The sequence below is a fragment of the Mastacembelus armatus genome, chromosome 13 (genome assembly GCF_900324485.2).
Source record: "Mastacembelus armatus chromosome 13, fMasArm1.2, whole genome shotgun sequence".
Lineage (NCBI taxonomy): Eukaryota > Metazoa > Chordata > Actinopteri > Synbranchiformes > Mastacembelidae > Mastacembelus > Mastacembelus armatus.
In genome coordinates this window covers 2,429,529-2,442,538 of record NC_046645.1, presented here as the reverse complement: position 1 = coordinate 2,442,538, position 13,010 = coordinate 2,429,529, and the positions used below count along the sequence as shown (strand labels likewise).

The 13,010-nt window shown below is 37.7% G+C and overlaps 1 protein-coding gene across 1 annotated transcript; it reads right to left on the bottom strand.

Annotated features, from left to right (window-relative positions):
- Positions 1-2,888: 2,888 nt before the first annotated feature.
- On the bottom strand, positions 2,889-12,164 carry kcnj5 (potassium inwardly rectifying channel subfamily J member 5). Its single transcript, XM_026331468.1, has 3 exons — positions 12,102-12,164; positions 9,007-9,880; positions 2,889-3,274 (listed from the first exon to the last, which is right to left on the bottom strand). The coding sequence occupies exons 1-3, from the start codon at positions 12,162-12,164 to the stop codon at positions 2,889-2,891; spliced, it is 1,323 nt and encodes a 440-aa protein (XP_026187253.1).
- Between the last annotated feature and the right edge of the window lie 846 nt (positions 12,165-13,010).

The window sequence follows — 13,010 nt, the reverse complement described above, 5'->3', positions numbered from 1 at the left end:
CAAACTTTGCTGCTGTACAATTTTACACATTTTATTAGTAATTGATTTGATTAATTAGGAATTTATTCAAATTTTCACTAGGGCATTGGATGACGAAGTTCTTGAAGTTGTCCTTGATATTTGTTTTCTTGCCATGTCTTAAGCAGTTTTTGCCTCGTGCTACAGTTCAAGGCAGGACTGTTTTGCCCCGCTTAGGTTGCATGGGTCTTCCTTTTATGATTTCATGCACAACTAATCCAGTTTTCATGTAAGACAGTTATGTTACTCTGAGCTATAGGTCATTTCATCACACCACAGCTGAAAGTTTGAGTTGAATTAAATTACATTCCAGTCTTTAGTTCTCTGGTGCACACACACACTCGCTCATGCCGTAACACATTATCTAACAGGCGCATGTTGGTCTTTTGGCCATATTATGTTTATTCCCATTAGATCACACATACAACAGATGACATTGCAGCAATGAAAGATGATGTGTCTGTAAGGACAAATGTATCATTTAGCAAATGGAATACATAAGATGATATAAACCCTCAGTGAAACTAAATGCATTGATTGGACAATCTATAAAAAAAAAAACATTAAATTGGAGTGTGGGAGATTTTTAAATTTTAGGAAATAAAGGATTTTTGGATAGTAATACATTATTTGATAATATTTTGTAGAAATATCATAATTTGCATGCCTAGAAAATACCCTGTATTTCTTATTGTAATAAACTTACTCAGCAATGTAGGGCGTATGGATTGATTCTTGCATGCAAGCTCTGAAATGTGTCCTTTCAAAGACAAGTGAAAAAATACTGTTTGCTCCGGCCTTCATGGGCCAAGTGACAGCTTCCAAAACAGTAGCTACAAGGGCCACATACTATAATAAGGAAAAAAGTCAACCCAGGGGTGGTTTATGGAAAACAGCCAAGATGGAACCAAATGTGTGTGTACAAACAAGACTTGAAATCATAACGTGAATGCTAAAGTTCAGAGGAAGTCTGGAGGAAAATAAAGTTACAAAGAAGGGGAATATTGTCAGGTTAGTCAGATATTAACATTGACATTGACATGACAGAAAAACTACTCCCATCATCAGTGTGCAATAAGTTTTAAGTAACTGCCAAATATCGAGGTTGAATATCTTTTAAATATCTAAAGCAAACATGAAAGGAAACATGGGGCATTTGATTTTTGTCTGTGGAGGATTTTAAATATCCAAATAAACTGTATGGTGTTTAAGAAGCAAGAACATTTTAAACAAAAGTTGAGAATAAATATTTCGGCCCATATTTAAATGTCACTTTTAACTAGGATTGACATGCAGCAGCCTCTAGCGTTCGTTAGGTGGGTGGTTAGGTCAGTGTGGTGTCACCTCATGTGAAATTGTGCTTTGTGTATCAAGAAAACAGCTCTGAGCAAGAAGGGAAATAAATCTTTAACCCTTTAAAAGACACCATCACACCTGTTGGACACTTTGTCCTTGATAGTGTTATTTTAGGTGCATTTTTAGTTTGTTCTCAACAGTAAGTCTCTTGATTCTGTTTATGCTTTAATATATTGCAGAAAATTGTGAACAGCTTTGACACAAATTGGGTCAGACCTGTGCTTCCAAACAAAAGGCTCTTATGAAAATAAAATAGGTGACAGAACAAATTTTACATTTGTTCCATGTTTGTGCTTTTGTAAAATTTAGAGCGACCTCTAAAAAGAATGTATGGGGTACGAGTGTAATTAAAAGGGTTGGGGGTTTGGACATTATTTTTGAGCTTGTACACAAAAATGGGTAATGGGTGGTGTCTGGTAATGGTTAATCAGCCATGACATTAGTCGGTCAGCAGCATATACAGCTTTTACCAGCGTTTGCTCAGTTTTTATTGTTCATTTAAAACCCTGAAAATGAGTATAAAATGAGGTACTAGCTGGTTTCTTTTGAGTCAAGGCTCCCAATGTTTTCAACAAGACAGTCATATGCAAACAGTGTTTTTGACAGTGGAACTGTGAGCAAGGCGTGAACAAAGAATAAACTGGATTGTGATCGCCAGTGCAGGTTGCTGTAGAATAGTTTCCTACGTCTTCACTATGTATAGTAGAAGCCTTATACTGTATATTTCCTCCTAGGCGAATGAGTTTTCTGACAATAATAACATTTGACGGTAAAAGGAAATAATTTCCCACGTTTTTAAAAATGATCAATAACAAGTTTCTATTACCACAGAGACGCCGCTGTCAGATACATTAGCTGAGTTATGAGACTGATACTCTGCTTAAATGAAGTTGAATCAACACACTCTAAAATGAGACTATTGAGATATCTCATAGACTGTATGTAAAGATGGACGACACTTCACCACTTTGTGCCGCTGTGCAAAAGTGAAGCCAAAATATCACAAATACGTGGGCTGCCAGCTCGCTTCTGTGACTCATTTTGTATCCCAGTTCTGTAGAGTAGTGACCAGAAGTGGACCTGCAGTATTAGGTCTGAAATACACCCATCCAGCTGTTATGTTGTCCATTTTTATATAAAATCTATGGAGTATCCATATTAAGCCCACAGTACTCATGGCTACCAGTTGTTGCTCAAGAACATTATACCACTTGAGCTGTTATAGCAGTAGGTGGTCATTACAATTATAAAAAGACAATCTGAACCACCAGTCTTTGTGTAGATATAGATACTGTATGTGTGTGTCTGTGCGTATGTACTTGGTGTCTACAAAACCAATCTATACTATAGATTGATGCTCTAGTAGAGGAATATTGCATGAGTTGAAGGCTGGAGATGAATTTCTTGTATCTCCAAGAATTACAATGGAAAAAGCTGGCCGTTGACTAAATGAAGCATTATATTGTCCTGTCCTTTTGTCCAGACCTTTCTGGGTTTTTAAGTGATATGGCCAATTAATCAGGCAGTCCATCGGCAAGGGATGGCTCTTCCAAAGCACCAGCTGAGCCATTGGTTTCCCCTCTGTCACCCCCTGAATCTCTCTCTTCCTGGTCCTCACCCTGGCTTAGTGGGTCCTGTTTGGACAGGCGGTTTAAGGGGTCAAAATTGTGCATTTTAGGCTCAGGGCTCAAGAGCGAAAGCTGAGGCAATAGTGGCCCCTCTCGAAGCTTTGCACTTAGCTCCTTGGCGCTGCAGGTGGGTGTGTTGGTCTCATAGACATCGTGGAAGTTATTGTAGTCTACTTCATAGAAGCCCTTCTCCAAGGAGAGAACCGGTGTGAAACGGTATCCCCAAAGTACCTCCGTGTCTAGGTAGGAACTCCGTGCTTGACATGTCATCCCTGTAACAGGTATGAATAGTTGTATGTCCATATGCACACAAACACCAGCAGTATATGTAATAAATAGCACACATAAACAAGGGATGAGTATTGACAAGCACATACAGAGTGAGCAGGTAAATGACATACACAGTGGTGGAAAGAGGTAAAGGGACAAAGGGACAAAAAGAGACAGCATCATTAGGTTATCAACGGTAATAAAGGAATACACACAGAGATAGCCCCTGATCCAAAGGTTTTGTTTTTTTTTCCTTTTAGGAAGTATGAGTTGGTTCTCTGATAAAATCCACAGTGACTTTACACACAGCTGATTAGTAAAGAAAAATCTATATATTTTTCTGAGATAAGTAGCTGCCAATAAATCACGAAGAAAAAAAAAAACAAAAACACATTTGTCAGCCCAGTCCTGCACCTGAAGTTGCTTTGGAAATGGAAAGGAAGAAAAACCTGGTCTCTAACAAGACCCATTACCAGTATTAGTGTCAGATATGAATTTTGATCAAATCCACAGGTCTGTGTTAAAAGTTGGGTTGGTTTGTACCTGTGACATGTTGAATTATATCAGTAAAATGTTAATAACATTATAGTGGTGCTGTTTGATTGTCTCAGAAGCTTCAGTGAATGAGCATGCACAATACCAGATCCATGAAACTAGGCTCACCTAAATAGAATATTGCTGTTATTACTGTTATTAATCACACTAGTGTTATTTCCTGCAGTGACAAAGTATCTGCTGTGACAGCTCTGCATAGAAACAGAGCTGGAGATAGTTAGTGATGCAGCTGATGGCTTCCTGTGAAGCAAATACAAATAAGAGCTACAGTTGGGGGAAAAAAACAATTACTCACAGATCGAGCCATTATTATTGTAAAATTTAGATGAAAATAGTGGGCTTGTTAGTGGTTATATAATCTAGCTTTTGGCTAATTAGTTTTCCACAGGAGAGTGTTTACAAGCTGACCAAGGCCATCTTACAGTCATTTGCCCACAGGGGTGTGTGTTTGATACCCAGGCAAATTTTAGGTGGAGGATCTCTTTAAAACATCTGACTGGCCAAGGATGTCTTATTCACCCAGTGTGGAGTTACATCAATGTCAAGACTACAGTTTGCAAAAACATGGTGAAAAATCTAGATTTTACCATTCGTGAGCATAATTATCCCACTTGCGAGCACAGATGTGAAATTCATATGCACAGAAAGAAGAGCTGCATTTATGTTTATCATCATATCAAGCTCACTTTTTTTTTTTTTTTTTTAATTATTATAATTTTTTTTCTTTGCATGATGCCCTTTATCTATATTATGGTAATGTTAATTATTTATTAATCAAACAATTTCTTCTAAAAATGTGTATGATATGGCAATTATATAAGCTAACAATAATGGTATCACTACTTCAGATGTAGACATCAGCTAATGATGTGGCATTTGATTAGTTAAACTGGATAAGCAGTTGTTGACATGTCTGTATCTGACAAATTATAATATGTACATAAGCTGAAAATGTAACAATAGTCATTAATTTCAAGACACTGAAAATTAAATTAGTAAAGGTGCAGGTCTATATTTTTCACACTGTGGTTTTGCACCCTCCAGTTTTGACACTGATGTAACACTCTGACCCAGCTGCTGAGTTACATAATGTGCTGTTTCACTTATGCATTATAGCTCCCATAATATCAAACAGATAAGCACTAAAATACATGTAGATACCAAACTGATATGGTGTTTAATATCACGGTGAGGGGGGGGGCTTTTTTGCAACTTTTGTTCAGCTTTCCCTCTGGATATGAGTGGCCTACTTTCAACATTTAACTTAAGAAATGTTCTGTGACTAGATTGGCAAAGGCAATTTAGCATTTTTCAGTTCCTAATGAGTAAGGTTACTAGAGTGTATGTCAAGGCTGTTGGCATATGGTTTGAGGTGTTAATTTTAATTTAATTTTTTTCATTTATCTAATGCTTTGCACTTTAGGTTGCACTTCTTTAGTATCTATTTCTATTACAATTTCAAAATGCATCAACTAGTTTTATCACTAATCTTAACAGTTTATCACAATTCAAGGGTCCAGCTGTCATTTATTTAATGTGCCTGGGTGTCCAGTAGAGATGATTCACAGGCACTACAACAGTATTTAACTGATGCGTCAGTATAGTTTTGATTGTGGCTATTACATTTTTCTGCAGTTCAACTGAAGTGAATCAATTCACAAATATGACCCACCCACTATCTGCTACACATTTGTTTTCAATCCTCATGATGAGTTTAGGTTGACTCATATCACTAACCATAACCATTAGTGAACCCTAACCTCAAACCAAGTTCTGACACTAAAATTCAGTGATGTATCATGATCATGGTGAGGACTGGGGACAAACATTTGGTCCCCATGAAGAGGTCGAGTCCTCATAATGTGAATAATACCAGGCAAACATTTCCACACTTTCTGCTTTCAGTTGTATTATATGCAATGGTAATTTATTTTTTCATGTTGCTGTTCCTGTTCCTGGAAACAGAAACATAATTTTAAAAAATATATATTTTTAATGCATTTAGTTGGACAATCCTGCTGGATACACTTGCACCCGTGTATACTGTGGTATGTTCACATGCTTCTCTTTGTGTTTGACATCTGGCAGATGAGCAGAAGCCATTGATGTGAAATTATACTAGACAAGTCACGTTTTTCTTTTCACGGCAACCGTGTGTGCTTATGTGTACACTTTTCTGGTTTTCATTTTCTGGCAACCTAGTTTGTGAATGTATTGACGTTTTCTAGTTGAGATTTTTGAGATTTATACATACTTATAAAAGTTTTCTATAACTCAGATGACAGTATTTCCACAGCATGTCAACACAAGCATATAAACACAAACACAGCTTAGCATCATCTAAACAATTGCAGCAGCTAGAACATTTTTCAGTCAAGGTCAAACTGGAACACACAAATACAACAGTATACCCATTAAGTTTAAATGATGCCAGAGTAAACAATGGGAAAAACTGAATTTACTTCGTAACCAACACTAAATTTAATAATGGGTAATCCATTTAGGCTTGTTAGTTTCAGGGTGATGATGGACACTGGTTTTCATTCATGTTAGTTACATTAGTTGCATCTGGGATTTAGCAATAGTGAATTATGCAAATACCACCATGTTGGAGTTTGGCTAGACAGTGATGTTGACTATGTGATGTAATTTTAGAAATTAAAAAACACTGCGGTAAAAAGTTGCTTGTTCGTTGTGAGAATAATTGCTGCTATAACAGCTCAATAATAATATAACTGGCTATAGGTTTACGAGTTAAAAAAATGGAGGAGAAAATCTTTGATCAACTGTGGTATCCCTGTCATAGACTGAAGGAAAGATTGACTGGTGATTTCTTAAATGATGATAAAATCAAACATTTTAGAAGACAGCACCAGATGTAATATTGTCGTCTGAAACTATATTTCCAGTGTTGCTGGTGTTGAACCATAATATTCCTGTTTTAAGGACTGTTTATTTATGCCTTCTGAGCTATACAGTATAGCGATGTAAACTTTTCGTTTTGGACAAACCACAAGTATTAACTATTTCTGAAACCTACTTTTGGACCCTGATAAAGATACTTTTCTTGGAATTTCCTCAAAGATATCAAAAAACACCACTTCAAACACTCTTATTTACACAGCAACAATATTCATTCAGCATGTTTTTAAATTCTGGGAAGTGGCTTAAAGAAGTTCTTATTTTATATATAAATAATTTACTATCAAGGAAATAAGTGACAAAGCAGTATTAAACATGCTATCTTCATTGATAGTTAAAACACGGTTTGTTGTCGGCAACACTGACATACGATTGAAACTCCAGTACAGCAAAACGCCTTCTGTACCAGAAACGTTACAATAAATCGCAGCATAATCATTTTTTTTTTTTTGTTTGAACATCTTGAAGCTGTTGATCCCTCAGCTATTTGTAGATAACAGAGAATTCATTTTGGTTGCTTATTACATACCCACTGACAAAATGTTCTGAATTTCTATATAAAGAATTATTACTGTTTTAATACTTTTGTAAAATTTTGCATTTTACTAAGGTCAGGTCAAGGTTGATTTTGCAATTGTATTTTTACATATACAGATTTACAACATTTGACCTGTTTAGTCATTAAGGTTAACAGAGGAAGGAAGTAAGGCGGATTAGTCCATTGCTTAGTTGTCAACAATGATGCATAGTGGTCAAGGATGTTGATGGCATCAAGGATGATGCCATGGTCACTGCCAGTGAAGCGAAAGGTAATATAATGTCTGAGTCAGGTTTCCAGCAGAGTGAGCCGGAAGCATGATGACTACTGGTGCATTAGAGGGAGAAAAAAAAAAAAAGGAAAAGTATAAATAAAAATATCAAAAATTAAATGGAGCAGAAAGGTTCAGATGTATGCAAAGCCACGCCTGGTTGCCTTTTGGAGCATAATGTGTTTATGTGAACCAGTGAGTCCAATGAATCTGTGTGTCTTATTATCAGTGAAAAAGTGTGAAGTAAATTAGTAACATGTACAATGCGTTGTATTTCAACTGAGTGGATTATGAATAGTCCTAGGCCATTTAAAAAAAAAAAAAAAAAAAAATGCAGGTTAGGAATATAAAAATACCTGATTTGGCCAATATCCTAGAGAAAACAGGTTAGAACAGCAAATTAACGCATTGCTGTTGCCCATCTGTAAAGGCTTTTGTGTTCAGCACATTAAAATTATGAATAATAAAAGGTACCGACACTTAATACAAGGTATTTCAAAAATAATAGAGCGCTTAGAACTTATTCTTTTATGCTTACTTTTTCCTCTTGCAATGTTAAATCCAGTCTCATTTATTCACAGACCAGCAATGTGGGTAGTTACACTTCTTTCATTTTAAATTAAAGACAAAGACATGACAGTGGAAATGTGAACTGCATGACATGACTTGATTATTGTCAAATAAATAATTTTTTAATCCTAATATACTGTTTGGGGTCCTTTGGCTCAAAAATATGCATACATTTTTAAAACTTCATTTTTAATATCCTTGATACTTCATGGTTTGACCATAGTTTTATAAAAATTGCTCATAGACGGGATTTTCAGTTGATGGTACTGACTGAAAATGACAACTTTGGCATCTCAAAGTAAAACATGATTTTATGCAATTCAGTTTCACATGCAGTCTGTATTTTAAAATACATTACCCAGAAGTTACTTGGACTTCGTTATAATTATTAGGGCTGTAAGGAATATAGGTTACATTTTTTTGAGGTGGTTGTAGCATTATTACCTTTCAACTTTCCGCCTCAGCTGCAGTAATAAATATGTGTAAATAATTTGGTGATAAAGACAGAACTGCATTTAATGGGATTAACGATATAAACATGACGTATTGCTCTAACAGAAAAAATGCCATCTGCTATGAAATCATTAAAATACAAAAATTCAGATTGAGTTTTTAGAGAGTTAATTATCTTTTGTTTATCTCTCTCTTTCCATTCATTAGTCTTAACTTTTGCAATCTGCAGCACTTTAAGGTACTTATCTTTCCCCTACTCTTTTAAGCATTGCAACTTTCCATCAGCCTCTCCTGCCTCTCCATCCATTTATGTATCCACCCTCGCATCTCTCTCATTCAGGTCATTTTCTCAGCAGCCAACAATTCATTAATCCCATCTCCCTCTATCCACCCATTCTCTTGGTCATCTTCCCCTTGCTTCATACCTGTAGCCTCCACCATGCCTTCAAGGATAACAACAATCTCGAACTCCTCCTTCTCCATTTGCGCCAGTGACATCTCCCAGAAGGGGCTCTTCTCATTGATCTCGTGGGAGATGATGAGAGGTGACACCAGAAACAGCCGGTCATCTCCTGTGTCGAAACCAATGTTGATGTCAGTCTGGTTAAGTGGGATGAATTCCCCTTCCTTGGTCTGCTGTGAACGGATCAGCTTCGCTCTGATCGATGCCTCCACGATGTGAGAGTTCCTCAGGTCCCCAACCCGAAACATCAGGCACATCTTGTTGTCTCGCACTGATATGACAGCATTGTGTGAAAACATAAGGGTCTCGGCACGGTTCTTTGGCTGTGAGATCTTGACAAACATGCAGCCTACCATCATAGCATTAACTATGGACCCCAAGATGGCTTGCACCAAAAGCAGTATGATACCTTCAGGGCATTTTTCTGTGATTACACGATAACCATACCCAATTGTGGTCTCTGTTTCAATGGAAAAAAGAAAGGCTGAGACAAAACTGTTGAGGTTCTCCACACAGGGGGTCCAGCCGTCCTCATCAGCATGCACCAGATCCCCACGAATGAGAGCTATCAGCCACCACAGAAAGCCAAAGAAAAGCCAGTTGACAACATAGACCAATGTGAAAATGAAGAGACTAAGACTCCAGCGTAGGTCCACCAGTGTAGTGAACAAGTCACTGAGGTAACGATAGGTCTCTTGCACGTTTCCGTGGTGAACATTGCATTTGCCGTCCTTCTGCACATATCGTTGACGTGGCTTCTTTGCTGGGTCAGAAATCAAATGGGTTCGTTCTGTAGAGATTTGAGCCTCCCGTAAGTGTTTGGGAAGCTTCTTCACCTATATCGAAAAGGAAAAAGAGAGGAGAGATAATAAGAATAAGGAAGTGAATAATGCCAAAAAAACCCAAAACAAAACAGTCTGTTTTAGAGAATACAGGTACAGTATTAACATTTATTTTTATGTGATTTTCTTTCACTGTGCTGCTCAAGGGGAGGCTAGTAAATTTGAGCACAGTCACAAAGTCACCACTCTATGGTCTTTAAAAATGACATTGTAGGTATCAATGTTCCATGTATGGGAGAGGGAGAGTTGGTCCACAGCAAGAACACAAGGACACCCAGGTCTTTGTCTATGTTGGCTCAGCTCCAGCAAGTCGATCTGGCTCCGCAGCTGTACTCTGCCTCCCTCCCTATGGGACAATGGCAAGCCTGGATAGGAACAGATCTTCCATCTTTCCCCAATAGATCCTTAAAAAGAGCTGCATATGCCTGGGTAAACGCCAATGCACTTATCTAGAAAGCAGCTTTCCTGCAGATATGTGCAAATATGCTGTCATCCCCAAGGTGTCAAATAATGACACTTTGTCAGCCACCTTTGGTGTCTTATACAGATACGAAACCTATATATATATATATATATATATAATGTGTGTGTGTGAGAGACACTAGAATCAATCACCTCTCTCCTGTGGGAAAATCCAGTGTTTTATGACTCAATGATCCACCCCAACCTCCTCCTTACAGACTTTCTCTCTTACTATACTATATCACTATCAGCAGTTGCTCTGGGCGATCAAATAATACAGAGAGTAGGTTAACAGTTGACTGAATTGAAAACCCTGCGTATCTCACACAGGCGCCATAGCCGCCTTTATGAGATGCCAGACGTACTCGACAAAGCATCAGCATTAGATGCCCCGAGATGAGGGATTGACTGTACATGCAGGGTTCTAATATTGTTTGTCTAAGAACGTTTAGGGTTACAAAAAAAACAATAAATGCCTCACAGTCTGGCTTGGCCCCTTTCCTGGATATACACATGTAACGTGACAGAAAGACACAGGCATACAATATTGTAAGGTACCTTTCAAGCAGACCAAGGACACGTTGGCAGCACAATGACACTTTACAATCTGAGCTGATAATTGAAATGCATTTTGTGGTGGCAATACCTCCTGCGCCTTCTGAATTTATCACTGCTAATCATGCACCTGAGATCCATCTCTCCAGAGTCATGCTTACATCACCGAAGAAAAGTTACACCCTATTCTACTGACGCTGACTTCTTCTGTGCTTCAGTCATTCTCATAGTTTAGCCAGTGAAGGATATATCCTACAATAACCTTGACGTGCCTTTAATTCTAGTGCAGATAATAAAATCTGTCGGACAGGTTTATTCAGTTGAGATTCTCATTTAAGGCTTGCATATATTAAATATATAGATTGATTTGAAGTGATGCTCATTTAAGGAACACTTTGACTAAGAAGATTTGAAAGACGATGCCTATTGACCCACATTGCAATTAGTGGCTTGTTGACAATATGCTCACAAAATGTTAGAGGGCTCCATATTACCAGCTGTGCTCAGGGATACTAGCTCAATTACCTCAATTACAGATTTAGAGGATATTCAGTCCACTGTTTCTTGGAGTTAAATGTTCCACTGGCAATATCAGTTAATGTACACAGATGGTTTTTTTTTTTTAATAATTGTTGTTAATCACTACTACACTCTAAACACAGCAAAAATAGGCCCATTAATTTTCACATCCTGGGCTGGGGCTAAACAAGTGATAGATGTTACAACAGCACTTCCCAATCTTTTGCATTTATAGTCAATATGGTCCTTGGGGGTGGTGCCAGGGAATCCGGAATGACACTGAACGACAGGGGTTTTTTTTTTTTTTTTTTTGCCCTTGTCTTTCTATTTTGTAGTGCCAAGTAAAACTGAACTATGTGGTTAGAGAGTCAGGTTTGGTTACACTTTGTGTTATGTTTTAATCTATACCTTGTACTGCTTAGTTATGGTGTGTACACAGCAGATCTACTGTACATCTAACAGTCCTTTTATCCTCCTCATTCCTACCATGGCCATCTGTTTGGTTTTCTCCCTTATACACAGCTAGCTCCGTCTCTTCTAATCATTCCCATTTCTAAAGTGACCCCATGACTTTCTCCCCCACCACAGATCTCCCCCTGCCTTTCTCTGACATCTTCTCTCACGCCTAACTCAGTAGTGATCAGTGAAGTGTTTGACTGGTAGTGTCTGTGCCATTCACCTGTGCCGATGTGACTCCTATCTCCATGTTGTGGTCCATTAGGACTCGAGAATCTCCTGCCATCCTCAACTGAGGCTCAACGCCTATGGGGCATAAAAAAGTACATTAGTCAAACAAAGCTGAGCCATACAAAGTATGTATTTGTAATTTGTTGTAGAAATGTCACTGACACTTGCAGCAACAGAATGAGGATTAATTAGAACTCAAAGAAAGTCCAGTCCTGCTCCAGACTGGAATATCTCCACATTACATAACACACATTAATTCCCATGAAATTTTGCATAGCCATTCCTGGACCTCAGAGCCTCCTCAACCTCTTGTTGACATTTATGATCCTCTGACCTTTCTTGTAGCTCTATCATTAGTTTGACATTTGTAGTTCATAGTGAAATATCAATGTTATTGTGGGGTGGATTACCACAGATTTTTGTACAACTAATGACAATCTGTTAAAGAACAATTCTAATGAATTAGCATTTTCTTTAGCACCATCAGCAGTCTATAGTTTTCAGTTATACACTGAAATATCAATAACAAAGCATGTGTTGTTGCTTAAACCTAGCTACACAAACGGATGTGACAACTTGCATGTGGTACAAAAAAGAAGCACTTCCAGGAAATAAGGTTTGCTCAAAATGTGTTTGGCAAAAACAGACCTGTTAATGTATTCATGTACACAGCCCCTGAACCACTATTTGCAGCCTGCCAAGTTTAACACACCCATACTATTAACACTTTAATATGCTGACAATTAAATATGTCCACCGTATCGCACACAGCATTTTGTATATGGAGGAAATAAATAAAACGAACCATACAATAGAAAATATAGTTGCTGTGTGTGATGTATGGCATACAGTATGTATAAATATATTAAAATGGGATGATAAAGGCGTAGGTGCAGAATTT

Excerpts from the sequence above, each read along its gene's own strand:
- kcnj5 (XM_026331468.1), bottom strand. The coding sequence starts at position 12,164 with ATGGCAGGAGATTCTCGAGTCCTAATGGACCACAACATGGAGATAGGA. Across the intron at positions 9,881-12,101 it reads TAGGAGTCACATCGGCACAG|GTGAAGAAGCTTCCCAAACA; the intron begins GTGAATGGCACA and ends TTTTCGATATAG. Across the intron at positions 3,275-9,006 it reads AGGCATGGTGGAGGCTACAG|GGATGACATGTCAAGCACGG; the intron begins GTATGAAGCAAG and ends TACCTGTTACAG.